This window comes from Cavia porcellus, unplaced genomic scaffold, assembly GCF_034190915.1.
Source record: "Cavia porcellus strain 051 isolate PalLab524CR breed Dunkin Hartley unplaced genomic scaffold, mCavPor4.1 scaffold_1, whole genome shotgun sequence".
NCBI classification, from domain to species: domain Eukaryota; kingdom Metazoa; phylum Chordata; class Mammalia; order Rodentia; family Caviidae; genus Cavia; species Cavia porcellus.
The window spans coordinates 233,744,016-233,770,896 of NW_026947484.1; the positions used below are offsets into that span (position 1 = coordinate 233,744,016).

General features: G+C 45.4%; 1 protein-coding gene across 3 annotated transcripts; it reads left to right on the top strand.

Annotated features, from left to right (window-relative positions):
- Positions 1-3,882: 3,882 nt before the first annotated feature.
- Positions 3,883-26,193, top strand: Gtf3c2 (general transcription factor IIIC subunit 2). 3 transcript variants are annotated; one of them, XM_063230689.1, is made up of 20 exons: positions 3,884-4,435; positions 7,322-7,402; positions 13,384-13,654; positions 13,817-14,138; positions 14,693-14,975; positions 17,518-17,612; positions 18,025-18,102; positions 18,250-18,348; positions 18,973-19,200; positions 19,351-19,462; positions 19,637-19,745; positions 20,703-20,728; positions 20,877-21,006; positions 22,795-22,939; positions 23,034-23,195; positions 23,372-23,459; positions 24,082-24,210; positions 24,488-24,640; positions 24,782-24,889; positions 25,167-26,193. In XM_063230689.1, the coding sequence occupies exons 3-20, from the start codon at positions 13,408-13,410 to the stop codon at positions 25,383-25,385; spliced, it is 2,733 nt and encodes a 910-aa protein (XP_063086759.1). In that variant the 5' UTR covers positions 3,884-4,435; positions 7,322-7,402; positions 13,384-13,407; the 3' UTR covers positions 25,386-26,193. The 3 variants fall into 3 exon arrangements, with proteins under 3 accessions (XP_005005087.1, XP_063086759.1, XP_003472979.1); XM_005005030.4 differs by lacking the exon at positions 7,322-7,402 and having other exon boundaries at positions 3,883-4,435; positions 13,958-14,138; XM_003472931.5 differs by lacking the exon at positions 7,322-7,402 and having other exon boundaries at positions 3,885-4,435.
- Positions 26,194-26,881: the final 688 nt, after the last annotated feature.

The window sequence follows — 26,881 nt, forward strand, 5'->3', positions numbered from 1 at the left end:
GCAGCATAAGCACCTGCCTGGCAAGCAGTAGGTGTGAGTTCAATTCCCAGTACCAAAAAGGGAAAAAAATTGATTTCTTACACAATCCCTTCCACCCAAATGTTTACACTGTCAAAATGAGATTTTCTTGTAGTTTTTAAAAGTTAACTTTATTGGCACTGTTTGATACAATGATTATATTCATCATAGAATTTTTATCTGCACATACCTTGATTTTTCTTTTTTTTCTACTCTCCTCTCCTCTCAACCCCTGCCCCTCCCCAATTACCAAAGCTTTATTTCCAGTTAACTTTTTGGTACCAGGGATCAAATTCACAACCTCACACTTGCCAGGCAGGTGCTGACACCACTGAGCTAACCCTTGGCCCCAAAACCTTTATTTCTACTTTTCCTCTTCAACTCTTCCCCCCGCTTTTCCTTTCTCCCTCTCCCTTCCCTTGCTCCCCTTCCTATCTGAACATTTTTTCCTACTTCCCAATTATCTATCAATCACTTTGATCCTTATTTATACTTTTGGTTTCTGACACAAGAGAAATAAAGCAATATTTAAATGTGTGAATGATTTATTTCACTTAAAAGTATAGTCTCAAGGTGCAACCATTCTCCTCAAAAATCTGAAGTTTATCCTTGATGGCTGCATAGTACTCCATTGTATATAAAAACCACATTTTTATCCATTTATCCATTAATGGTCTATGGCTGTTTGCAAGATTGAGCTATTATGAATTTTGCTGCTATAAATGTGTGTAGAGCTGGGCATGATAGTACATGCCTGTAATCCCAGCATTTGGGAGGCTGAGGCAGGAGGATTGCTTGAGTTGGAGGCCAGCCTGGGCTAGTGAGTTCAAGTCTGAACTGCATAGTAAGACCTTGTTTTAAAAAACAAACAAAAACATAGGTATGCATTTATTATATTGAAAACAGGGATTAAATTATATATATAATCTTTATTATTAGATTCAACAATTCTTTTCTATTCTTTTTTTTTTTATACTTGATATTGGTGGGGCTGGGGATTTAGCTCAGCGGCATAAGCGCCTGCCTTGCAAGCAAGCAGGCAGTCATGGGTTCGATCCCCAGTACCGAAAAAAATAAATAAATAAATAAAATACTTGATATTGGCCAAAGGGCTGAGAAGCAATTTTTTTTTTTTTTTTTGAGGCAGGGTCTCACTTTATTGTCCAAACTGGCCTTAGCCTCACCATGTAGCCCATCATGAGCCCATGTGGCCTCAAACTCAAACAATCCTCCTGCCTCAGCCTCCTGAGTGCTAAGATCACAGGCATGTGCCAACACACCTGGCTCAGATGCCACAATTTTCAAAATCTACATTTTCTTCTTTTTCCTTGCTGAAGTTACTTTGGAGCAGATCGATCCCAGGCACGCTGTTTCAATCCTATAGCCTTCAATGAGTCTTTGAAGAAATACGTCAATTCACTATAATGATATTATCATACTTTGTTTTTGTGATGCTGGGGACAGGGGCCCAGGCCTTATGCCAGCTAGGCAAGTGCCCAGCCCTCATGATCACACTTATTAAATAATCCTTTCAACAAAAAAAATACTGCTTTCTTATTATGCAGACCATAATTAAATTTCGACTCCAAAGTGGCTTTTTATAGTTGGGTTTTTTGAGTCAGGCTCCAAACAAATCCACACATTACAATAGCTGATGTCTCTTTAAAAGCATGATGGGGGCATAGCTCAAAGGTACAGCCCGAGCTTAGAACATGCAAGGCCTGGGTCCAATCTCCAGCACCACAAAAGGGCAGTCTCTGTCCACTTTCTGTTCTTATATGAACTTGTAAAAACCAGGTCAACAGTTACTATAAAATGTGCCACATTCTGGATTAGAATATTCACTTTCTTTCTTTTTTTTTTGTCTTTTTATCGGTACCAGGGATTGAACTCATGACTGCCTGCTTGCAAGGCAGGCGCTTATGCCATTGAGCTAAATCCCCAGCCCAGAATATTGTTTCATGGAGTGTCATCTACCTCAGCCCTCTAAGCCCTGTATTAGTTTTTTTTTTTTGTCTTTTTCCTTTTTATCGGTACCAGGGATAGAACTCACAACTGCCTGCTTGCAGGGCAGGAGCTTATGTCACTGAGTAAGCCCTGTATTTGTGATCAACTTTTTGGGTAACAATATTTAGTAAGTGGTTCTCTGGGTTTCATGTGTCCTCTTACCTGGCAGTAAACAATTACTGGCTGTCTCATTTTCAGTGATGCTGCAGTCCAGGCATTTTAAAGCTTTTCCCAAACCTTTCATTGAGTGGTTTCACTCACTAGTGGTTACTGCCTAAATAATTTCATTTGGAGACATAAAATGGTAATTACTCTAGTGTTCTTTCCACTTTATTTAGCCATTAATCTTCTATAAAGAACTACTTCTCATCAGTTATTGTGATACTGGAAAAGGCTAAGTGCTTTTACTTTTGTTATTTTTGAGAATTAGTCCCTAGTTACTTCTAGTGGTTTACAATCAGTTATTAAGTTTTTGGCTTTTTAAAAGATCATTATGAACTCAAGTTTTTGTATGTTGAGTGTACTACACAATCATCAAAATTTAAGGGTCAGCGATATATTTTTTTTTATCAGTACCAGGAATCGAACTCACAACTGCCTGCTTGCAAGGCAGGCGCTTATGCCGCTGAGCTAAATCCCCAGCCCAAGATTAGTGATATACTTAAAGGTAGAGGTTAGAGGCAGAGAAATAGATCAGTTAAAGACTGCTTTTCAGGGCTGAGGGTTATAGCTCATTGGCAGAGCACTTGCCCAAAATGCATGAGACTATGACTCTGATCCCAGCATTCTAAGGGAGGTAAAGGGGGTGTCAATCAAGCTATAAAGGCACCTAAACTTTGATCCAACAATATCACTTCTAGGAATGTATCCTGCCCTACAGTTGCACGTTTGAAGTAACTTAGAAATAAGGTTCCTTATAGTAGCACTGACACCTGGGGGTGGTGGCACACACCTGTGGTCCCAGGTAAGGAAGATGGTACCCCAAAGGGAAGCTGAAGCAAGAGGGTCACCATGAGTTTGAGGCCAACCCGAACCACATAGTGAGACCCGGTCCCCCAAAAAATAAAAAAATACAATTACTCATTTATGTAAGAGATTTTTTTTTGCAATGGTTTAAGTCAAAATAGCCTAATTTGTGGCAGCAGGAATGAAGAGACATTTGCTCATTACCGAAGTAAAAGTTTAAAATAGAGCTGCCCATCATAAGTGTTTTGGAGCTAGCAAACATCCAAGAAAGAGGAAAGGAGCTAACATCCGAGAAAGAGAAAGGATACACATCCAAAACACTACTGGCCCCTAAAGAGGTGGGATAGGAGTGGAATTAGGTGTCCTCGTCCTCCCTCTTAGGTCTTAAGTAATCTCTGCCATCGGAGACTGGGTCTTTATATTGTCCAGGCTGGCCCCAAACTCCCAGGCTGAATCACTCTTCCTGCCTCAGCATCCTGAAAGGCAGGGACTATAGGCACAGACACTCAACTTTCTTCCTTTTTTTTGGCTTTTTGAGACAGGGTCCTGCTATGCACTCTGGCTGGTCTTGGGCTCACTTCGTAGTTGAGGCTGATCTCAAACTTTTAATAAGCCTTCTGCCTCAGCCTCGCCAGTGCTGGGATTGCAGGCTTTTCCGTATTAAAAAAAAATTTTTTTTGTACTGGGAATTGAACTCAGGACTTCGCGTTTGCCAAGCAGGCACTTATGCCGCTCAGCTGAATCCTGGCCCCCATATTTAAATTTAATAGGCGACGTTATTTGGCTCACTCCACCGCTCCTTTCTGTATCGATACCGCACACTCTCTCCTGCATGAGTAGAAGCCTAAGTTTTTATGGCTTTTAAATGCCTCAGGAAAGCACAGACACTTGTTGCACTCCCCCCTCACCCCGTGCCACCACCGAGTGAGGAATGGGGCCAGCTCTCCCTCTGGTCTTATTCCCAAGATCCCTTTCATTGTCTTCCAGTCTCGGGTCCATCCCCGACTTCACTAGTTGCAGAAACCGGGACTCATCCCCAGGGGACAGCGGTGGCGAGGGTTTCTTGGGGCACCGGTCTCAATCCCGACCAAGATGGCACGCAGGGCTGCAGTTCGGCTCTCAGGGGCCGCCTGGCGCTGCTCGGCGCGGGACTCGCAAAGGCACGACCCGCGGGGCTTAAAGGTGTCAACTTTCCCGGCTTGCAGTTCCCAGAAGGCCTTGCATCGTCTGCGCCCCGCGCGCGGAGCTCTGCCGCGCTGCATTCTGGACCGCGGAGCCTAATGGAACGAGGAGGCCTCGCGCCCCAACTCCAGGCCCAGCGCTAGTGTTTACCTTGTGCGGCTGGCGGGGGCCAGAAAGCGCAGCTACACGTTTCGTCATAAAACCGCGACCAGACAGGCGGCGCCATCTTCGAACTTGGACTTCCGGAAGGACTTTGGCGCGGGTGAGTGTACCGCGGCGGGTTCGCTGGGGGCCCAGGGATTACTCCTCCCCTTCTTTTGCCATAGTTTTAAGGTGGTGGGAACCAAGTGCTGACTCCGCTGTTCCCCCTGGGCAAAGCAGCGCCCCCCTTCCAGCCTCGGCGCTCTTGCAGGAAACCATTATTGCCCCCACCTCCTTCCTCAGTGTGGCCTCGGAGCATGCTTCGTCTCTGCAAGCCGCGGGTCTCGGCCCCTTCCCCCACTCTGAGTCCGTAACGCAGCAGTCGGTGTCCCCGCCTCGGCGCTGCTTACTTTCCGTCCCTTGGAGTAGGCGATCCTACAGTAGCTCCGAGTCTGGGAAATTTGGGCTCGCCTCCCCCCGCTGGCTAGCGGCGGAATGTGCCCCTGCAGCCGGGACCGAGGGAGGATGGGGGTGCGGTGGGGGATGGGCCGTAAACGGGTTGGGTCGGTCTATTCCTGCTGTGTCCAACCCTGTTTCTTTGGAGGCTCTTCTAACCCTGGGGGTTGTGCCCCGCGCGCTGTCACCCCATTGGCGCATCCGAGGGCCACTTAAGTTTCCCTGCCTAGTCCTTTGACTAAGCTGCAAGTTGAAGGAGATGGAGGACTTCAACCCCACTCGAGGTTAACTCACTTTGCTAGGGGGACGTAGGATATGACAAAGCCTCTTCGCCCCAGCGAAGCACTTTGTTACGCAAGTTTAAGTCAATCCCTTGCCACCGTGGCTATTTTTGCCATTCTTTCTTATCAACGATACTTTTTTCCTTAATATAGTTTTCTTTAGATTGGGTTAAAGTTAAGTGCAGTTTCTACCAACGTCGAATGAAGCCAGCGATTACAGTTTTTGTCATGCATGTTAAAAAATCAATAAAAATGTTTATTTTCTTACTACTAAAATGAACTTGCATGCCACTAGTTGCACCAGTGGGAAACCAGTGTATTTGGGCTCAGGGTGCAGCATATTGGTAGAGCCCTTGCCTGGTATGAGTGGGACCTTCGGTTTAGTCTCAGCACTACAAAAAGAAAAAAACGTAAACAAATGTGTCTAAAGTAATTCCATCTTGAGGTGTTGTGGTATTTAATTTTTCCTTTGCCCAAGAGGTCAGGTTGGCAGCCTGGATCACTGAAAAACAGGGTCCGTTGGGATACAAAAACCTTTGTATGACTTGCTAAACACTCTTGCTTTATTGTGTTCAAAATTAGTATTGTAAAATGATAAATGGAAGTCGTGTCACATACTGCTTCTGTTTTTCATGAGAAGTGAATCAATAAAGGGAGTTTTGTATGTGTTGAGGAGTCAGTCAAGGTTAAATGTTAATTACTGCACTTGCCCTGTCCCAAGTTCTGGTTGCAGTAGCAAATCAGATGGGGAAAATATGAAGCTTTCAAGGAAGATAAAGGCTACACAAATAAATATGCCTATCTCTTCTACATGAAAATTCCAGTGGGCTAAGGAGCTATTTGTAAAATCCACAACTAGAAAAATAATTAGAAGAAAGTATATCAGTGGGGGTAAGAGACACCTTTGTTAGACACAAAGCAAACAGAAGCCATAAATGAGATTAGTTGAAAAGTTTAATGCATAAAATTTTAAAACTTCAGTTTAGCAGGAAACATAAAGTTAATAATTGCGCATGGTGGTGCGTATCTGTTTTTCCCAACTCACGACTGTGTACTTGCAAGGCAGGTGATAATGCCTCTGAGCTAAATCTCGGTGGTGAGTATCTAGTCCCAGCACTCTGGAAGGCTGAGGAAGGAGAATGAAAAGTTCAAGCCCAGTGTGGTTAATTTAGAGACTTAGAACCCGTTTCAAAAATAAAAAGAGCTAGGCATGTAATTCAGTGCGAAGACCCAGGTTCAATTCCCAGTTCCACCAAGAGAAGAAGAAAAAGAAGATGAAAAATTACAACATAAACAACAGCTTCCATAGATAAAGAGAAGATAGCCTTACAGACACAGATAATTTGTATGTACAGGAAGTTCATAAAAGACATAGATATCCACCATACAAAATTCCTAACCTTAGTTATCATCAGGCCAACACAAATAAAGACAAAAAAAATTCCTTTGTTTGTTTGTGTGTTTGTTTCATACTGGGGATTGTACTCAGGGACTTTGCACTGAGCAACATCCCCAGCCCTTTTAATTTTTTATTTTTTTTCACCTGAAGAATATGGTTTAAACCCTTTTTTATTTTTTAAGACAAGGTCTTGCTGAGCTGCTAAGTTGCCCAGGCTGGGCTCGAACTTGCAGTTCTTCTACCTTAGTCTTCCAGAGTTCTTGGAGTTAACACTCCCAGCTAACAAATTCTTTTACTTATCAGATTGGCAGACATTAAAGATTGACAAGGGTGTGGTAAAATGAGTACTAAAACACAGGAGTTTTGATTTTCTTTTGATGAGCTATGTGGCAGTCTTAAATTTTGAAATAGGCATTTCCCTTAACCCAGTATGATAATGGTTATTGTAATAGAGTAATTTTTCACTGCTGAAGAACCTGCAGTGGAGGGGCTGGGGATTTAGCTCAGCGGCATAAGCGCCTGCCTTGCAAGCAGGCAGTCATGAGTTTGATCCCCAGTACCGATAAAAAGGAAAAAGACAAAAAAAAAAAAAAAAAATTCCTGCAGTGGCATATTCAGCCAGCATTGTTTGCAGTAGTATAAGCCAGTTGCCCATTAAACAAGGAATGTCTACATTGTAGCTTTGTAGAACATCTTAATAGCAATTAAGATCAGTATACATGTAGTCATATGGAAAATATTTAAAACACATACTAAAGTTTTCTTAACTGATTTCCTTTGGAGAGTATTCCTATATTAACTGGTATTCACTGTCTTCTGAAAAGCATACAGACAGGCACAGTGAAGCTTGTATTCTTTTTCCCTAATACAGGCCTACTTACTCTGCTGCCCCTAATTGTTTTAAGCGCTTATCAAGAGTCATTTTATTGGTTCCTACATTTAAAACTGCAAGGCAAGTTGTCTTTTTTCTTTATGTAAATATTGCATATATTTAAAGGTTTCTGCCAGGCACAGTGGCACATGCCTGTAAATCCGAGCACTTGGGAGGCTGAGGCAGGAGAATTGCTCTGAGTTTGTTACCAGCTTGGGCCACATAGTGAGATATCAAGACAAGCCTAAACTGTATAGTGACACCTTGTCTCCAAAAACAAGTTAAAAGTTTCAAAAAAATTTTTGCATGAGTTATTGTTTCTATTAAAACTAAAGTTGAGGGTCAGGCATAGTGGCACACGCCTGTAATCACAGCACTCAGGAGGTTGAGGCAGGAGGAATGTTGGAAGTTCCAGGCCAGCCTGGGCTGCAAAGTCAAGCAAGGCCAGCTTGAACTGCATAGTGAGACCCTGTCTCAACAAAAGACAGACAAAAGCACTAATGTTGAAACATGGTGTTTGTTTTGCTGTGGCTCTTATTCTACACACTTAATAAGTAATTGTACCAACTAAAAGTTTTATGAGAGCAACTCTTCAAAAATGCAGCCTGGTGTGGTGGTGCATGCTTGCCATCCTAGCACCCAGGAGGCTGAGGCAAGAGGATCACTGAGTTTGAGGCCAGCTTGGGCTACATAATGAGCTCAAGGCCACCCTGAACTGCACAGCAAGACCCTTTAAATAAATAAATGATTTTTAAAAAGTTGAGTTCTTTGGGAAGACAAAAGGAGTGAGTTTGCAAACAAAAAGCTTTCAAACAGGTGTAAATGAGACACCTGAAAGACTGAGGAAAATGGGTTAAAATCTGGAAGGTTGCTGCACTTGAAATGCTCCTCAAGAAAAGACTGGGAGCCAAGAGCACCACAAACCCGTAATCTCAGATACTCCAGAGGCCCATACTGGCAGATTGCTTAAATCCAGTAGTTTGAGCAGGCTGGGCAAGCCTCATATAAAGACCCTGTTTCAAAATGAAATAAAGAGCCCAGCCATGGTGGTACATTCCTGCAACCCCAGCACTTCAGGAGCTGAGGCAGAAGGGTCACTGTGAGTTAGAGACCAGCCTGGACCCTGTCTCAAAAAAAAAGAGAAAAAAAGAGGGAAAAGGGCAGGGAGGAAGGGGTGGGATGGGGGAGTGTGTTGAGTAGTTTTGATGCCACCACTGCTGAGAGGTGAGTTTAAAGGAGACTGAGCCAGGTGCAGTGTGTCTTATGTCTGGAATCCCTACTGCTCAGGCGGGTGATGCAGAAGAGTCACGAGTTTGAGGTCAACCTGGGCAACTGAGTGAAACCCTGTCTCAGAAGCGGCTGGGGATGTAGTCCAGTGTCCCTGTGTTCCATTTCCCAAACTGGGAGTACAACTGAGAAGTGTCCATTGGATTAATGACATAGTGATTATTGATTTTAGCTGCAGTGGTGAGTTAACTTCAGATGCAACAGGGAAATGGAAATTTCAAGTTTAGTTGTGAAAGGGAGATGGAGGGTGTTAGAGGAGGAATACGTGTCGAAGGATAATTCTATGTTGAGAACAGAGTCATAAACAGACACAGTTGAGAAGGAGCCAATGGGAAGGAAAACGGTAGACTCGGGTTTCCTGGGAAGTGGGGGGCTGGGCCGGAACACAGTGCAAGGCTGGGCTTAGTGGATGAGGGCATCAGGTGCAGAGAGTACTGACTGACTTGACCGGAAGTATTTCCCATCGGTTGGCTTGGGTTTCTTGTTTTTTGTTTTGGGAGTAGGGTTTGAACACACAGCGTCTTCCATGCTGGGCTAGCATAGCACGCTGCTGCTGAGCTAAATCCCCAGTGTGTCTTAGGGTTTTGTTTAGAAATCAGAAACAGCATCATCTGCACAGAACCAAGGAATCGGAGAGTGGAGGAGAGAACTTGTGGGAGCTGACTGGGGAGAAAATGGAGCTGACAGACCTGTTAGCTGACCCGCACACGTGGTGGGAAGGGAGGGCTGGACTCACCGAGGGCTGGGAAGTTTTCAGGCCTTTGGGGCAAAAAGACAGCGAGAAATTGGAGAGATCAAGTGAGAGCAGTTGAACAATTAGTATGATGATGAGAAATTATGACCCAGTAATGGGATCCCTTAGTGAATCTTAGGAGGTTCAAAGAAGCAGGGCGTTTACAGGAGAAGGAACCCTGGGGGTCTTGAAGTAGCACTGGAGAAGAAATGAGAAGACTGATTCCACTGTCTTCCTGGAGGGCTGGGGAGTTAGCTCAGCGGCATAAGCACCTGCCTTGCAAGCAGGCGGTCGTGAGTTCGATCCCTGGTACTGATTAAAAAAAAGGCACACCCACTGTCTGCCTGGAGGCCCTGGGATGTGAGAGAATGAGTCCTCTCTGCTCAGAGTTTCATTGCTGTGGGTTTGGGGGAAATTTTGTTGTTGCTTTTTGTTTTCTTTGTTTTGGCCTCCAAGATTTTGAACATGATTTAGAGTTTGCAAAGCAAATCGTTCTCTTGGAGAGTCTGAATTTGGACTGAAGTTTAGGATGAAGAGAGGCAAGCTAGGGAAGCCTACATTTTGCTGGTGCAGATTTTGCCAGTGTGTGGTTTGGGATCTGGAGCCATAAAAGTGGTTTAGCCCTTTTTTATTTTGAGGCAGCATCTCTGAATTGCCCAGGTAGGGCTTGAATTTGGGTTCATTCTGCCTCAGCCTCATGCGTGCCACAATGCCCAGCTTTTGGTCCTTTTTTGTTTTTGTTTTTGATACCTGGGATTGAAGTCAACCTTCTGCTTACCAGGCAAACACTTGAGCCACTGAGCTAAATTCCCGGCACATGGTTCTTCTATTGAAGTGGATTTGTTAACAATATAGGAATCCAAGCAGCCAAACTGATCAATTTGGAATTTAATTAGCTGAGCTCAGCGACCCACTCCTGTGGACCCCTGTTTCAGAGTCTTGCCAAGTGGCACTGAACTGAAAAGTTACAGAGTTTTTAAAACAGAGAACCACAAAAAGACATCCTGTTGGAAACAATTTAGCTAGATTCTTACATTAATTTTTGGTTGATACGTGTATCCTTGTTTGTTGAACAGATTAATTTTTCTCTTATGGGTGCAGCTCATTCTGCTTTTCTCATGGGGCTTATACCCTGAGTAGTTTTCCATTCTTCTGTGTAAAATACAGGGGACTAGTTAAATGCTGAGCTTGAGATGGCATCAGTCATGCCAAGCTACACCCATTATACAGCTTTCTGAGTTTGTTTGAGATACCTTTTAGAAAGCATATAATTACTTGGTTTTTTGAATCAGTTTGGTTCTTGTGGCACATGCCTGTAATCCTAGCAGTTGGGAGGCTGAGGCAGGAGATCAATGCAAATTCTAGGCCAGCTTGAACTACAAAATGAGCTCAAGGCCAGCCTGGATTATATAGTGATACCTGTCTCAAAAAAAAAAAAAAAAAAAAAAAAAAAAAATCAATGTGAAGGCTGAGGATTTAGCTCAGTGGCATAAGCACCTGCCTAGCAAATGCAAGATCATGAGTTTAATCTCTGGTACCAAAAAAAAAAAAAAAAAAAAAAAAATCAATTTGAACCTTAATTATTTAATAAATGATGAATTTATCTGATCTATATTGATATATACATATATATATTCTCATACTCTTTCTTGGATTCTCTTTTATTTCTTCCATTTGTTTGTTTTCTTGTTTTTTAACTAGGAATTGATGCTAGCACTTTATTTTCAATCTTTTACTGTGTGGCTTTTAAAAAATTCCACCTGGGTGTGGTGGTGCATGCCTGTAATCCCAGCACTCAAGAGGCTGAGGCACAAGGATCATTGAGAGTTTGAGGCCAGGCTAAGCTATCTAGTAAGTGTTTTTTTTTTGTTGTTTTTTTTTTTGTTTTTTTTTGTTTTTTTTTTTTTTGCTATCTAGTAAGTTTAAGGTCAGTTTGGATTGTGTAGTGAGATCCTCTCAAAAAAAAAAAAAAAAAAAAAATCCGCCTGGGCCTGGTAGCACATACCTATAATCCCTAGCATTTGGGAGGCTGAGACAGCAGGATCATGTGAGTTCAAGGCCAGCTCAAACTACATAGTAAAACCCTGTCTAAAAAAAAAAAAGTCTTGCTAGGAATGGTGTTCCATACCTGTGATCTCAGTGAGACTATATTTTAAACCAACAGGAGATGGGGGTGGAAGCTGGAGGATAGACAGCCTGAATTACATAGCGAAATTGTCTCTAAAACATGCAGACAGTGCTGGGTGTGGGAGCCAATGCCTGTAATTCCAGAACAGAAGGGAGGCTGAGGCAGAAGGATCTCTGTGAGTTAGAGTCCAGCCTGAATTGCATAATGAGACCCTGTCTCAAAAAAAATAAAGACTAAAATGAACAAACCAACCAGGGAATTAACCCTTTGTGAAGGCTCTGGGGTTCAGTCAGAGAGAGAGAGAACCCAAGTCCTTCGGATAGAGCCCCCACCACCACCAAGAAAAAGAAAAGGAAGAGAGAACGAGATCTGTTCTCTGTTCTTCTGGCCTCTATGATGTCCTGAGCATTTTGGAAGCAATATACTCTGATAAACCTGTATTTTTTCAATTTAACAACCTCAGAAGCAAAATTAGGATGCCTCTTTTGTTTTAGTCTACTGCAAATATTGGTATTTTTATATTGTGCAGTCAGTAAAACTTTTAAGCTAGAGTCTGTCTTATAGCTAATTACCATACTTAAATTCAGCTCAGTGTTTTACTAGGTGAATGTTGTGATGGTTAATCCTGATTGGATTGAAAAATGCTGGGCCTGGAATATAGCTCAGTGGCACAGCACCTGCCTGACAAGTGCAAGATCCTAAGGTCAATTCCCTGTATCAAAACAAAACAAGAAAAATGCTGAGAAAATTAGTAAAGTACACTTCTGGGTGTGTTTCTGGATGTTTCTGGAGGTGTTGGGTCATGAAGATGCGTAGCTTCATCTGTGGATTGATGCGTTAACTCAATTATGATGAGACCATATTTGATCCCATTTGGGGAGGCATTGGCTACCTAGGAGGTGGGTCCTAGTTGAAGGAAGGCAGCAGAGTGTGACATGGGGACTAAATCTGATCCCAGGCCCAGCCCTTTGCCCCTTTCCCTACTTCCTGTCTGCTATGAAGTAGGCAGCTCTTTGCCACACCTTTCCTCCATGATGTTTTTCCTTGTTAACCAGGGACAGAAAGCATGAGTTGAACTAAGCCTTTTCTCCTTCAAGTTGTGCCAGGCATTTTGGCCCAGCAACATAAGAGTGACTGATACAAACGCTCGCTGTCAGTCTTTTCATCCCACAGCTTCTCCACTACAGAATTGTGTGTGTGTATGTGTGTGTGTGTGTGTGTGTGTGTGTGTGTGTGTGTTGATTTTTTTGAGACAGGATCTCACTGTGAAGTTCGGCCTGCCATTGACCTCACTGTATAGCCCAGGCTGGCCTCAAACTCAAGGTAATCCTTTTGCCTCAGCCTCCCAAGTGCTGGGATAATAGGTGTTCACCATGCCATTTTAGGGAGTATATGTAATTCACTTTATTGATTTTTTTTTTTTCTGGGAGAGGAGTTAAAGTATACAAGAGAACATATTTAAATCAAGTAATTTATGTAAAGCACTTAGTATAGTATTTGGCACACGGTAACTTATTTTATTTGTTTGCTTGTTTATTGTCTGCTCCACCAGAATGTAAATTCCATGAGGACAAGGTCCTTCTCTGTCTTAATCATCCTTATCACTTTCTAGAGTAGTGCCTAACATAGAGGGTGCTTAGTAATTGTTTTTGAATGAATAAATGAATGATGGGGGAAACTCGGGTTGCTAGTTGTGGAGTGAAGGGAGAAAAGACAGGAAAAGAGAAAAATCTGAGCCTATACAAATGACTTCTGCCGGGGCTGGGGATTTAGCTCAGTGACACAAGCACCTGCCTTGTAAGCAGGCAGTCGTGAGTTCGATCCCTGGTACCGGTAAAAATGAAAAAGACAAAAAAAAAAAAAAAAAAAAACAAATGACTTCTGCCTTCCACTCACTGGTGTGTCTTTCTGCAGGGACGGCCATTTTGGGGGGTGCTGATGGATACCTGCGGGGTCGGCTGTGTTGCCCTAGGGGAGGCCGGCCCCGTGGGGAACATGACTGTGGTAGACTCTCCCGGACAAGAGGTGCTAAAACAGCTTGGTGTCAAGGCTCCCTCAGAAACAGCCAGTATGGAGGCCTCCATCGAGATGTCACTGCCTACTCCTTTGCCTGGGTTCGAGGACTGTCCTGATATGAGGAGTCTTCCTCCAGAGCAGGAGAGCCTCTCCAGACTGGAACAGCAAGGTATGTCCCTTGTTCTTTTCTTTTTTTATTCCCCGTGTTAGTTTAAGGTGAAAGCAGGCAGGTTGGCCTCACAGGCTCTTACAAACCTGGGCACAGTGTAGTCTTTTTACAAAGAGGGTTGAGCACTGGTCCCATCTCATAGACACATATTCTTCTCTACAGATCTTTCTTCAGAGATGTCAAAGGTTTCAAACCCTAGGGCCTCAAAGCCTGGCCGGAAGAGAGGTGGTAGGACACGAAAAGGCCCCAAAAGGCCCCAGCAGCGTAAAGCTCCAACAGCCCCTTTGGTTCCTGGTCTCTTAGATCAATCCAACCCTCTGTCCACCCCCATGCCTAAGAAACGAAGTCAGAAGTCGAAGGGAGACCTGCTCCTGCTGAAGTTGTCCAAAGGCCTAGATCAGCCAGAGTCTCCACCTTCAAAGAGGCCCCCCGAGGACTTTGAGACCTCTTCTGGGGAACGACCCCGCCGAAGGGCTGCCCAAGTGTAAGGATTGTGGGGCAAAGCCTGGTGGGGAGGGCTGGGGTGAAGGCGTGGGGACGGGCGTGTCAGAGAGATGGAAAGACTGCGGAGGTGTCAGGTGAGCGGGTGGTGTCTGCATCAGCAACCGATGTGGAATGTATTCCTGGCTTGTGTATGTGACAGGCTTTCTGTACCTGAACTCTGTATTTTTACAGACTTCCCAGACTTTCTTCTTGGCTGTTGTACTGTCCGGTATTTATGTACGTGCTATTTTACTGCCGGGTGTGCTGTTCTTTGTCTTGCGCTTTATGTTCTTTGACTTAGAGGGAAAAATGCATTGGACTTGGAAGACCTGGGTTCAGAATCCACTTTTGTTTTTTAACTCCTCTCTACCTCTACCAAGTCACTTCACTTTCCTGGATTTCTGTTTCTTCATCTATAAGGGAGGAAGAGAAAATTCATAGCTGCTTCACAGGGTTACTGGGAGGATCCAGTGAGTAAGAATCAACCAAGTCTAAAACAGTGGGCACTCAGTTCATTGTTTGTGAGGATGGCTCTGATTCTGCCCTGTCCCACAGGGCCCTTGTGTATCTTCAGGAACTGGCAGAAGAGCTCTCTTCAACCCTGCCAGCTCCAGTGACCTGTCCCAAGAGCCCCAAGGCAAGTAGCCCCACCACAGTGAAGAAGACCCAGCCGCAGGCAGCCTGCCATGGTGGAGAAGAAGATGCTGCTGCACAGGATGAAGACTTTGTTCTCCAGGTTGAGGCTGAAGACGGGGCAGAAAGTGAGGCCCCAAGTGAAGCCCTGTCCGACCCTGAGCCTATAGTGCCTCGAAGCACCCCACGAGGATCCACTTCAGGGGTAACCTGAAAGACCAGAAATGGGAATGGGGAAAATGAGATTTGTCAGGGATCAACCGGGCGCCCAAAAGTCTAGTTTTGGCCTAGTAACTAAAAGGTTAAAAACTAAAAGACCGGTTAAAAAAAAAAAGAATAATTTCCACTAACCATTGAAGAGCTGGGTGTGGTGGTGCATGCCTGTAATCTCAGCTTCTTGGGAGGCTGAGGCCGTGAGGCAGCAGGATCTAAAGCTCTACTCCAGCCTGGGCAACTTGGCGACTTAATGAGACCTGTCTCACAATAAGAAATTTTTAAAAAGGTTTGGGGTGTAGCTCAGTGTAAAGGTGCTGAGTTTAATCCTTAGTACTTAAAAAGGAAGGAAAAAATGCAAAATAAGATATTACGGCAATTGTAGAGGGAAGGTTTAATAAACAGATTATTCAATCATAACTGAGTATTCTCTGTTAGGAAACAAAAGTGAAAAGAGTTGTGTCTCACAAATTTATAGTGTAATAAGTACCACAAAGGAATGAACATGATTTAGGCATACCAAAAAACAAAAACAAAACAAAGGAAAAAAACCCATGACTTAGGCATACAGAGAAAGGGTGATTGCCAGGCAAGGTAGTGCACATTTGTAATCCCAGCACTCTGGAGGCTGAGGCAGGAGGATCACCACGAGTTCGAAGCTAGCCTGGGCTACAAAGTGAATTCAAGGCCAGCCTGAACTGCATAGCGAGACCTTGTCTAAAAAATAAAAAATAATTTTTTGAAAGAGTAATGAACTGCATGGGTGTCATAAAGAAATGATAACTCAGTTGGGTCTTACAGAGTAAACAGAGATTCCCTAGAGAGGTTGGTTTTCCCAGAAATAGACTCAGCTGGAGCATAGGGCCTGGGATAAAGTTGTAAGGGAGATCAAACCAGAAAAAATGAAAGGACTAAAATTGGTAAGAGCTAAAAACAGCATTGGTTTTGTTATTTAATTGTGGGAAAATATAAATAGTAAAAGACAGTTTTAACCATTTATAAATGGATAAATTAGTGACCATAAGAGCATCCATTATTTGTTCCAGTACCAAACATTTCTAGAACTTTTTATCATCCCCAGTTGAAGGTCGGTACAACAGGGGTTTCAGTAGAAAAGTAACATGACTGATTAGGAAAATAGGTCAAGTTGCAGTTGACAATTGGAGACAGCTTCTCAACTGAGCAATAGTGAGGTCCTGAATGGTGCAGTGAAGGATGCAGAGATGAGGGCAGACCAAAAGATTTGTACCATTTGAGGGGGCCGGAGATTTAGCTTATCAGCCTAAGCACCTGCCTGGCAAGTGCAAGGTCGTGAGTTCGATCCCTGGTACCAAAAACAAGAAAAAAGGAAAAAAAAAAAAAAAAAAAAAAGATTTGTACAATTTGGGAGGCGAAGCAAGGAAGAAGTTGCTTAAGAGTTTCCTGCTGTGGTGGCAGCATGTAAAGTAGTGGCAGGGGATGCGATGAGCCCTTTCTGACATGTTGAGTTAGTGCCAGTGGGTCATTGGTCACCAATAGTGCATGTCGCTTGTCTCAAGGACATAAGGAAGAACCAAGACCCTGAGTAAGCAAGATAGATGATTTTTTTGTTTTGTTTGTTTGTTTTTTAATTTTGAAACAGGGTCTCCTATATATTCAGGCTGGTTTTGAACTCACTATGTAGCCCAAGCTGGCCTCAAACTCAGGGTGATCCTCCTGCCCCAGCTTCCCAAGTGCTGGGATTATAGGTATGCACCACCATACCCAGCCTGATAAATGATATTTTGATGCAATGTTTTTTGGTTTTTTTTTTTTTTGATGGTACCAGGAATCGCACTCATGACCTCACACTAGTCAGGCAGGCACATATGCCGCTAAGCTAAGTCCCTGGCCCTGAGGCAATATTTTAAAAATCACAATTGATGCAACAAATCCAAATCTCAAAATTTTCTAATTTTTCCTTTTGCCTTAGAATCTAATTGAGCACAGCACTGTACAGGCTTAACGTTGGTAGAAAAGTTGAGCTGAGCCAAGTTAGCATTTGCTGAGATGTCCACCTGATAATCAGCCATAAAGATAGAAGTCTAAACCCTGGGGTATGGGGTAAGGCTAGCAGGAGTATAAAGAGTACCCTTACCAATCATGACCCATCAGAGGAGGGAGCGCCTACAAAGAAATATTAGAGAAGAAGAACGGGGAGTGAGTGTGGCACAGGGCAGGACTTCCAGTAACTGGACAAGAGGCGCACTGTGCCATAGACCTGTAGCACTAGGGAGGCGGAGCCAGATTGCACTATGTAACAAAAAATACGCAAAAGCCATGTGAGCCAAGTACTGCGGAAGTGTCAAAGACGGCAACAGGAAATGGATGCAGTGTGCAGTTTGCTGGAGGAACAGCGGCAGAGATGAGACAACCCTGCCAGTGGCTGAAGCACAGACCTTTAAAGTGCTTAGCTGGAGGACTAGTCATGGCAAAGGAAGTGAGAGCTGAGAAGGGAAGCTGCCTGCTGGGACTTTCTCCAGCTTACACAGCTCTCTCCCTTACACTTTCCTCAGAAGCAGAAGCCACACTGCCGGGGCATGGCGCCCAATGGCTTACCCAACTACATCATGGCTCCTGTTTGGAAGTGCCTCCATCTCACCAAGGACCTGTGAGACCTGGGGACAGAAATCTGGGGGAAAGGGGTGGTGGAAGAACAGTGGGTAGAGCATGGTTATATCATTTATTACCAAGTCACTACAAAGGCAAGAGCTCTACAACTCTGTAATTGAAATGAAACGAAGGGCTGGGGGGTAACTCAGCGGTAGAGTATTTGCCTAGTATGCTTGTAGCCCTGCGTTTGATCCCCAACACTGCAGGCAAAAGAAAAAGAAAAAGAAGAAATGGAAGGTTCCATTTTTCACTTGCACTGACCGTACCTCAAACGTGTAGTAGCAGCTTGCCTCCAGTGGCTAGCATATGGGACAGCACAGACTGTAGGTCATTTCTGGCCTCGCAGAAAATTGTATTGGGTAACATTAATATCGAATCTCTCTCCACTGATGCATCCTCTGTGTCTCCAGCCGAGAGCAGATGCATTCACTGTGGGAGTTTGCGGAATGGATTCCTCTAGCCTGGAAGTGGCACTTGTTATCTGAACTGTAAGTTGACGTGACATCTCTAAAGCCGGGGGGGGGGGGGGGTGGCAACAATGGCGATAGAAGAATAATTGAGGACTCTGGGTGTGTAGTGGGAATCCTGGAATGGGTGAAGTTCTGGATTTAAGCTGGTGCCTTTCCTTCCCCTAGTGAAGCAGCTCCCTACCTGCCCCAAGAGGAGAAGTCGCCACTGTTTTCTGTACAACGTGAAGGCCTTTCTGAGGATGGTACGCTGTACCGAATAAACAGGTGAGGACTGCAGCTCAGCCCATATTCCTTTTTTTTTTTTTTTTTTTTTGAGACAGGCTCTTGTTATGTGGTTCAGGCTGGCGTAGACTCACTGTGCAACCTGGGCTGGCTTTGAACTTGTGGCAGTCCTCTTGCCTCAGCCTCCCAAGTCCTTGGATTACAGGTGTGCGCCACCATGCCTGGCCCAAATTCCCATTCTAAGAGACAAACACAGGAAAAATGGATGTTGAAAGGGATGACAGATAAGCCCTGTCCTTTCGCTGCTGGCAGTCTGACTGGCCAAGGGGTAAGAATCCTGGCTGGAGCTCTGTTCTGTGCTGCTGGCCAGACTGAGGAAGCTTGGGGAACTCGGGGTCAATCCAGTTTACACAGTCACGTGGGCCCAGCCCTTGAGAGAGGGCTGCAGCAAATGCAAATGCACAACCTCTCCTCTTTGAGGATGAGCCAGAGCAGACTTTGGGAAGGAGCTGGCCATGGGGATGAGCACTGCTCTCACCTGTAGGGTGTTCTTGATTCTCAGGCCCTTGCATGAGCCAGGTCACACTTGTTCAGGCAGAGCTTACCTTCTGTCCTTGTTCCTGTTTATTAACTTCTTTTTCTGTCCCATCTTTGACTTTTCTCTAGATTTAGCTCAGTCACAGCACATCCAGAGCGCTGGGATGTGTCCTTCTTCACTGGGGGTCCACTGTGGGCTCTGGACTGGTGCCCAGTGCCGGAGGGGTCAGCAGCCTCGCAGTATGTGGCCCTTTTCTCCAGCCCTGACATGAATGAGACACACCCATTGAGCCAGCTCCACTCAGGCCCTGGGCTGCTGCAGCTCTGGGGCCTTGGGACCTTGCAGCCAGAAAGCTGGTGAGGTGGGGCTGGGACACTGCATGGGCAGGTGGGCGAGGGAAAGCAGGATGGGGGAAGGCTTAGCCTGAGCTGAGACAAGGGAGGCAGCGCTCTGCCGGCCGAGACCTGGCATCCTACCCACTGTCGCCATGTGCCTTCTCTCTCCAGTTCTGGCAACAGGGCCCACTTTGTCTACGGGATCGCCTGTGACCACGGCTGTATCTGGGACCTCAAGTTCTGCCCCAGTGGAGCATGGGAACTTCCAGGCACGCTTCGGAAGGTATTTTCAAGTTGACGGTGGGATGCCCTGGGGCTTGGCACAAAGGCCCTGGGAGTTTTCAGAAGTGAGTGGATGGAGTCTGTCCAACCACTCCGTGTCATATTTTCAGGGACCAGGACCTCAGGTTTTTCTGAAGGCAGCAAGCCTCAGTGCAGATCTGATCTCACCCTCTAGGCTCCTCTCCTGCCCCGGTTGGGTCTCTTGGCTCTTGCATGCTCAGATGGGAAGGTGCTGCTCTTCAGTCTGCCACATCCCGAGGCCCTGCTGGCTCAGCAGCCCCCTGGTGAGTAGTGCGGCAGGGAGAATGGGGCTGCAGTAGCCATGGCCAGCACTCAGCAGGGCCCATCCACCTCCCCTGTGCCTCCTCTGGACTCAGTCTCTAGCATAGAACCTTACTGATGCCCCCAGCCCTTGTTGCGATTTACTTTGTTTGATCTTGAGCTGGGGTTCCTGTGTTGGCAGGCTTCTAGCTGGAGTCTTTGGGCACGTTACCTTCTATCTGCCCTCTGCTCCTGCTCTCCTCTCCGTCAGGTCTTTCTCCCTCTTGCCCTGTTAGTTGGCTCTGTAAAGAACTCCCCCCAGTGAAGCTGACAGATGGGGTTTGTCTCCTCTCCCATATTCCTGTCCCTGTCCCTCAGTGCTGATGTCAGCCCCTGCTGTCCCCCACCACACCTATACATGGAGTTGTGAGGAGAGGGGTGTAGCTGAAGCTGAACAAGAACCCAGGGCAGGGAGAAATGGCTCCTCTGTTTCTCGGCAGTACTGAGTATGTATAGCAGTCACCCTGGTTTGAACTCTGATGGAGGAGTGGGTTGCAGATGGAAATTGGAAAGTAAAAAAAACGAAGATAGTAAACAGTAGCTGTTCCCTTTGGGAAGTTTAGCTGTGAGGGTGGTGGCCATGTGAATATGAACAGCTAAAGGTTTCTGTCTGTTACTTTGTGGAAGAGCCACTAGCACTTGTTTACATGGAAATTGGGAGTGAGCAGCAGAAGGAAAGCAAGTAGATGGTGCAGAACCGAGGGATGACCAAATGGGGGAAGTTCTGGAATGAGTGAGCGGACAGGAGAGCAGGGCGCAGGGTTAGCCGTTCCCGCAGGAGGAAGGGCACTGTCAGGTGTAACCAGGAAGACGGAGGCAGATAGCAGTGGGGCAGGCGTCTGCTAATGGAAAGCCAGCGGAGGACCAGAAACGTGCCTGGTCGGCCCACAGCCTCAGCCACTGCTCTTCTTCCTTCACAGATGCAATGAAGCCCGCCATCTATAAGGTAAGGAGGCTCCTGCCTCAGCCGAGCCCTGCCGGCCTCGAGTCCACCTTACCAATTCTGAATCCTGCCTCGTCCTGTGGGCCGAAACTTGCCTTGAGCCTTCGTTTTAGACACTGTCGCCCTAGTCCCATCTCTTCTGTCCCTGCAGGTACAGTGTGTGGCAACCCTGCAGGTGGGGTCTATGCAAGCTTCAGACCCCTCTGAATGTGGTCAGTGCCTTAGCCTGGCGTGGATGCCTACCAGGCCCCACCACCACCTGGCTGCTGGATACTATAATGGTAAAAAGCAAAATACAACAAGGGTTACTGCTCTTTAAGCTTTTTTTTTTATATTATCCCTCCAGAAAAAACCTTTTTATGTTTTTTTTTTGTCTTTTTCGTTTTTATCGGTACCAGGTATGGAACTCACGACTGCCTGCTTGCAAGGCAGGTGCTTAATGCAGCTGAGCTAAATCCCCAGCCCCCTTTTTATGTATTCTTGTTTTTTGATTGTTTCCTTTCTTGGTTCAGAACTAGGTATCACATTTAAGTATTTCAACAATGTAAAAAAAATACAAGGAAGAAAAAAGGCACTGGAATTTTTCTCCTCCAAAAAAATTGCATAGCTGAGTGTAAGTTCACTGGGACAGTTCTCTAGGCAGATATAAAGAGAGACGCTAGTTCCTCAGGGAAACTTTTAAGATTAAGAATAGAGCCGGTGTGGCACCACACATGCATAGTGCTGAGTAGCTGGGGCAGGAGGACCACCTTGACTTCAGGACCAGCCTGGGCTACATAGTGCGGTCAAGGTCAGCCCATACAAAAAGATGTAAAAGAAAAAAAGGTGATAAATAATATTAAGTAGTTGAAATTTTTTTTCTTTAAAATGAAAATTTGATTTTTTAGACGTTATTAGTAGACTTCCTGCTAGGAGATTAGCAAATTATCACTCTTACCCTTCCTCTCATGTGATCTTCTTTTTGATTGTGTATTTGCTTGGTTAGTTTTTTTGTGTGTTTGGTTTTGGTTTTGGTCCTGAGTCAGAGTGTTGCTGTGTGTAGTCTGAGTCAGACTTGAACTCATGATCTTCCTGCCTCAGCCTCCAGAGTGCTGGGGGTTTGAGCACGCACCATCACTTCCAGCCTTTTTCTTTTAATGACATTGTTCTTATGTTGTCAAGGTATGAACTGTACCTTGTATGCTGTCCTGCTGTCTTTAATGCCTGAGGTGATTTAATGAGGGTCTCCACCAGTCTCCCCCTCCATTATAGAATTACTCTTATTTTTATGACTTACCTACAGCATTGTGGATAAGATTTTTTGAGAAAGGTTCATAGGTGCTACATTTCCTGAGTTTAGGTGTAAAAGATGTCCTAGCTACAGATATTTTCCTGGCAGTTGTTTTTAAGATGTTTTAAACTGTTCTTTGTCTTTTATTTTTATCAAAGTTATACTTTTGAGTACCTTCATATTTGGGTTCAGCCGAACTAGTTTATATTAGTCCATTTTTCTTCTCCTTGCTTTTGGCTTCTTGCCTGTTCTATTTGTTTTAGAGCACAGCTAGCAGACATGTTCTGTAAGGACCCAGAGACTAATAATTGTAGGCTTTGTGGGTATCTGGCCATTTTTGTAACCACTCAGTTTTGCCACTATAACATGGACTCAGTCATCCACATTGGGTAAACAAATGGGTGCGACTGCCCCAGTAACTCTTTACAAAACAGGTGGCACTGTTACAAACAGGTCCATGCACTGTAGTTTGTCAACTCTTGTCTAAAAGGTTCTTGCTTTTTTAAAAATGTCTTTATTTTGATTTGTTATGGAGTAAAGGTTGTCAGGTACATTCAGCCCCCCATCTTTCAACTGCACACCTCAGTTAAGCTGTTCCTTTCTGTTGGTGAGAATTGGGACTGAAGCATCAGGTTGAGTCTTTACCCTGTGGAGTTGATTGTGATCACCACATTCTTTCATTGTAATTTGCACGAAGGGATAGGAAACAAAGGCCCTAGAAACCCAGAGAAGGAAATTAGAACAAAGGAGTAAGAACCTGCCTTTAAAGCCTATGTGTGTGTACGTCCCCCCACTTCAGGCATGGTGGTTTTCTGGAACCTCCCCACTAATTCACCACTGCTGCGGATACGGCTCTCGGATGGCTCCTTAAAGCTGTACCCCTTCCAGTGTTTCCTAGCCCATGACCAGGCGGTGCGTACACTTCAGTGGTGCAAAGCTAACAGGTACGGAGTAGGGGATCTGTGGCAGAAACGTGAATCTGGGGACAGGCTGGCTCTTTCGGACAGGTTCACATTGGGTCTTTCCCCATACTTTCAGTCATTTCCTAGTCTCTGCGGGGAGTGACCGGAAAATCAAATTCTGGGACCTTCGGCGACCTTATGAGCCAATAAACTCTATCAAGCGCTTCTTGAGTACAGAACTAGCCTGGCTGCTGCCCTACAACGGTGTCACTGTGGCTCAAGACAACTGCTATGCCTCGTACGGCAAGATGGAGGAGTCCTGGGGACAGGCCCTGGGGTGGGATGCAAATGTGCCAGACTGGTGGGGAGAGGAGCCTGAGCTGGTTCACTGAGACAGCGTGAATTCTGGAAGGAGCTGGGGAGGCAAAACACATCTTAAGAAAATTTTATTTTGAATTTCTTTTTCCAACACAGTTATGGACTCTGTGGAATTCATTACATTGATGCTGGTTACCTTGGTTTCAAGGCCTACTTCACTGCTCCTCGAAAAGGCACTGTCTGGGTGAGCACCTCTCTTCCACAGTCTCCGTTACATGGGAAAACGGTCACTTTACTCCCTAGTGGTAGTCAGGAAGACAGTAGTTTTGCATAGGAGGAAGTGATGGTCTTTGTTAAGTGTATTACCAGGAACAGGGCTATGATAAACTATTTTTGGGGGGGTGAAACTGGGGATCAAACCCAGGGCCTTCGTGCTGAGCTGCATTCTCAGCTCACTCTTTCTTTTTTTCTTTATAGTTAATTAACTGTTTTTGTCTTTTTTGAGACAAGGTCTCACTATGCAGTTCAGGCTTGCATTGAGCTCACTTTGTAGCCCAGGCTGGTCTCGAACTTGCAACGATCCTCCTGCCTCAGCCTCTCAAGTGCTGGGATGATAGGCGTGAGCCATCTTTTTTTATTTTGAGACAGGTCTCATTAAGTTGCCTGGGTTGGATTCAAACTTGTAATCCTCTGGCCTCAGCTTCTAGAGTGCCGAAGTCAACTATGCCAAGCTGATGAACTCATTTGTGTGTGTGTGTGTGTGTGTGTGTGTGTGTGTGTGTGTGCTGCTCACCCTCAGACTGTGCAGTCATTGTCAGTTCACAGAAATGAATGAACCAAGAATGAAACATGTCTCCTCCTGTTAGAGTCTTTCAGGATCTGACTGGCTTGGGACAATAGCTGCAGGAGATATCTCTGGGGAGCTCATTGCAGCTATATTACCTGACATGGCATCGAACCCAATAAATGTCAAGCGACCGGCAGAGCGAAGATTCGTACGTATATGAGCATCTAACGGCTGCACCATCTGTTGGATCCTAATCTATAACCCTTCCCAGCTCCTGGTAGAATACAAATTAGTACTCAGTCTCCCAGCCCTGATGCCATCTTGACAGAGAATTGTGTTTAATCCTTCTGCCCCACTGCAACTGAGCACACATTTAAATGTACTTTTTTTCCATTGTTAAGACTTTCCTGCCCCAAACCACTTTCCTCTCTACTTCTGTGCTGTGTGCAGTATTATAAGCCCTAATCTCACGGTCTCCTTTCTAGCCTATATATAAAGCAGATCTGGTCCCATATCAGGACAGTCCTGAAGGCCAAGATCTGTCTTCTGCTTCATCGGGGATCCCTGATCCTCCCAAGGCTCGAACTTACGCTGAAACTGTCAACCACCATTACTTGCTTTTTCAAGACACAGATCTGGTAAGCTAAGGCCAGAAGAATGGGCCCGACATTAGAAAAGGTAGAAAACGAGTCCTTGTAGAGCAGGGACGCTTAGTTCCAGGACAAAGATGTAAAACTAAGGAGTTGTTCGCTTCTGCCCTGTGCCACCTCTGCCCCCAGGGTTCCTTCCACAACCTGCTGCATAGAGAACCAATGCTCCGCATGCAGGAGGGAGAAGGACACTCGCAGCTCTGCCTGGACAGGCTGCAGCTCGAGGCTATTCACAAGGTGAGGCTCTCGGCTCGTCTCTACCTCCACCCATTTCCCCCAGCTTTGGGCCTATGAAGTGGACACTGAAAGGGCGAAGTAGAGGGAAGGAGCATGGTGGCCACACGTCATTGATTGGCTTCTTTCTCCTCCTCCCTCACCCCATCATGGTCTTGTCTTCCTGAATTGTGACCTGGTTTTTTCACTTACATAACTAAGAACTGCCCTACACACCACTTTTTATTCGTTGTTTTTCCAGCACTGGCCTTCACTCTTTCACCTTTAATTCTTTTCACAGGTACGTTTCAGCCCAAACCTGGACTCCTATGGATGGCTGGTATCTGGGGGGCAGTCAGGGCTGGTTCGGATCCATTTCATCCGTGGACTCACCTCCCCATTGGGTCACCGTGTGCAGCTTGAAAGTCAAGCCCACTTCAGTGCTATGTTCCAACCATCCTCCCCAACCAAAGGGCCTGGCTTCCCTCCAGCCAGCCATCGCCTTCTGTCTAGTCCCTAGTCTTGGTCCACATAGGACCCTTGGAATGAAGTCTGCCAAGAACAAATGGTCACCATGCACAGAGCCATAAGAACTAGGGCCTTCTTGGACAGCGTGGTGCCAAGCCTGGACCTTAGGCCTTCGTCCCCAGGACTCCTTAGATCCTCCTCTTTCCATAGACTTCTATGGTCACAGCCCCCTGCGGGCAGGGGGGCTCTCCCTCCACAAAGGCTCCTCAGCCTAATACTATTGCTCACGAGAAACACTCAGGCCAGACCTAGGCTTGGGAGTCAAATGGCTCATATTGAGCAGTTGTGAAGTGGGTAAAGCTAAGTAAAGGCACTGGGTGTTTTTGAGACCACTTGTGAGTGGGTGTTTGGCAAATCACCAGAGTATCCACATGAAGCCACCTCTCCGACCGTATTCCAGGATGCAGTGTCACTGCCTCTCCAGACTTCCTCTTTACAGTAATCAACACACAGGCCGAGGGGAATCTGTTGGACTGAAGCTGGTTATAGTACTTTTTTAACTGAGGGACACCACGAACACCCTCCCAGTAGAACAGTAGCTTAGCTCTTACTTGCTCCTGCTTATGAAATTATTCCAAATCACTGGTCATTTGACCCTACTTGAACACTCCTAGACAGTCATATTTTTAAAATCCTCCTTTATAGCAAGCGAGAGTATCTATTAATTTTACTCATGGGTGATAGGAAATCTAGTTATTCTTCCCTGTGATTGCCCTTTTAAGTATTTAACAAAAGCTATCATGTGTTTTCAAAGTCTTTTTTTTCCTCTAGATTAAATATCTTCAGTTATTTCAACCATACTTTCACACGTCATGATTTATGATCCTTCATGATATGGTCACATTTTTTACTTACTGTACATGTTTATTTAAACTCTACAGGAAGTGTGTAGATCCCAAGTACAGCAGTGTGTTGTTATCTTGAGTTCTCTTGTGGGATGCTGCAGACTCCGTGCGGATGATACTGCCTAAGTACAGACCCCAGCTAAGTGAAACTGGCCCGGGGGTGCATAAGAATGCAGGCTAGGGCGCGGGTGGGACTGGGGCTGGGGCTTAAAGGGAAGTAGTTAAAATAATCCTAGGAAGTAGGGAGGAGGAAAAAAAGGCAAAAGAAACCAGCTGTCTGTTAGAAGGAGCAGAGATTAGTTTAGTGCCTGTCTGAAATCCTCTGACACCCTGGACTGGTCATATTTGAGAATAGATTTTCCTTCTAGCTACTGTAGGCAATTCATGTGGTGTCAGAAATCTTTTAAGAACAGAATTGAGTAGCTGGGTTCCTGCAGGTACAGAAGAGGAAGCAGGCGTGGAGGGAGCCCAGGACCATGGGAGGGACCATAACCCTAAGCGTTCTCGGCAGACAAGCCTAGTGCTGCACCGCTGCTGTGAGCCGGTTCAGGTTATGCCAGTTCTGCTGTCTGTGCCCCCTCCCCGCAATGCTGTTACTGGGAATTGAACCCAAGGCCTTCCCACTGAGTTAATATAATTTTGA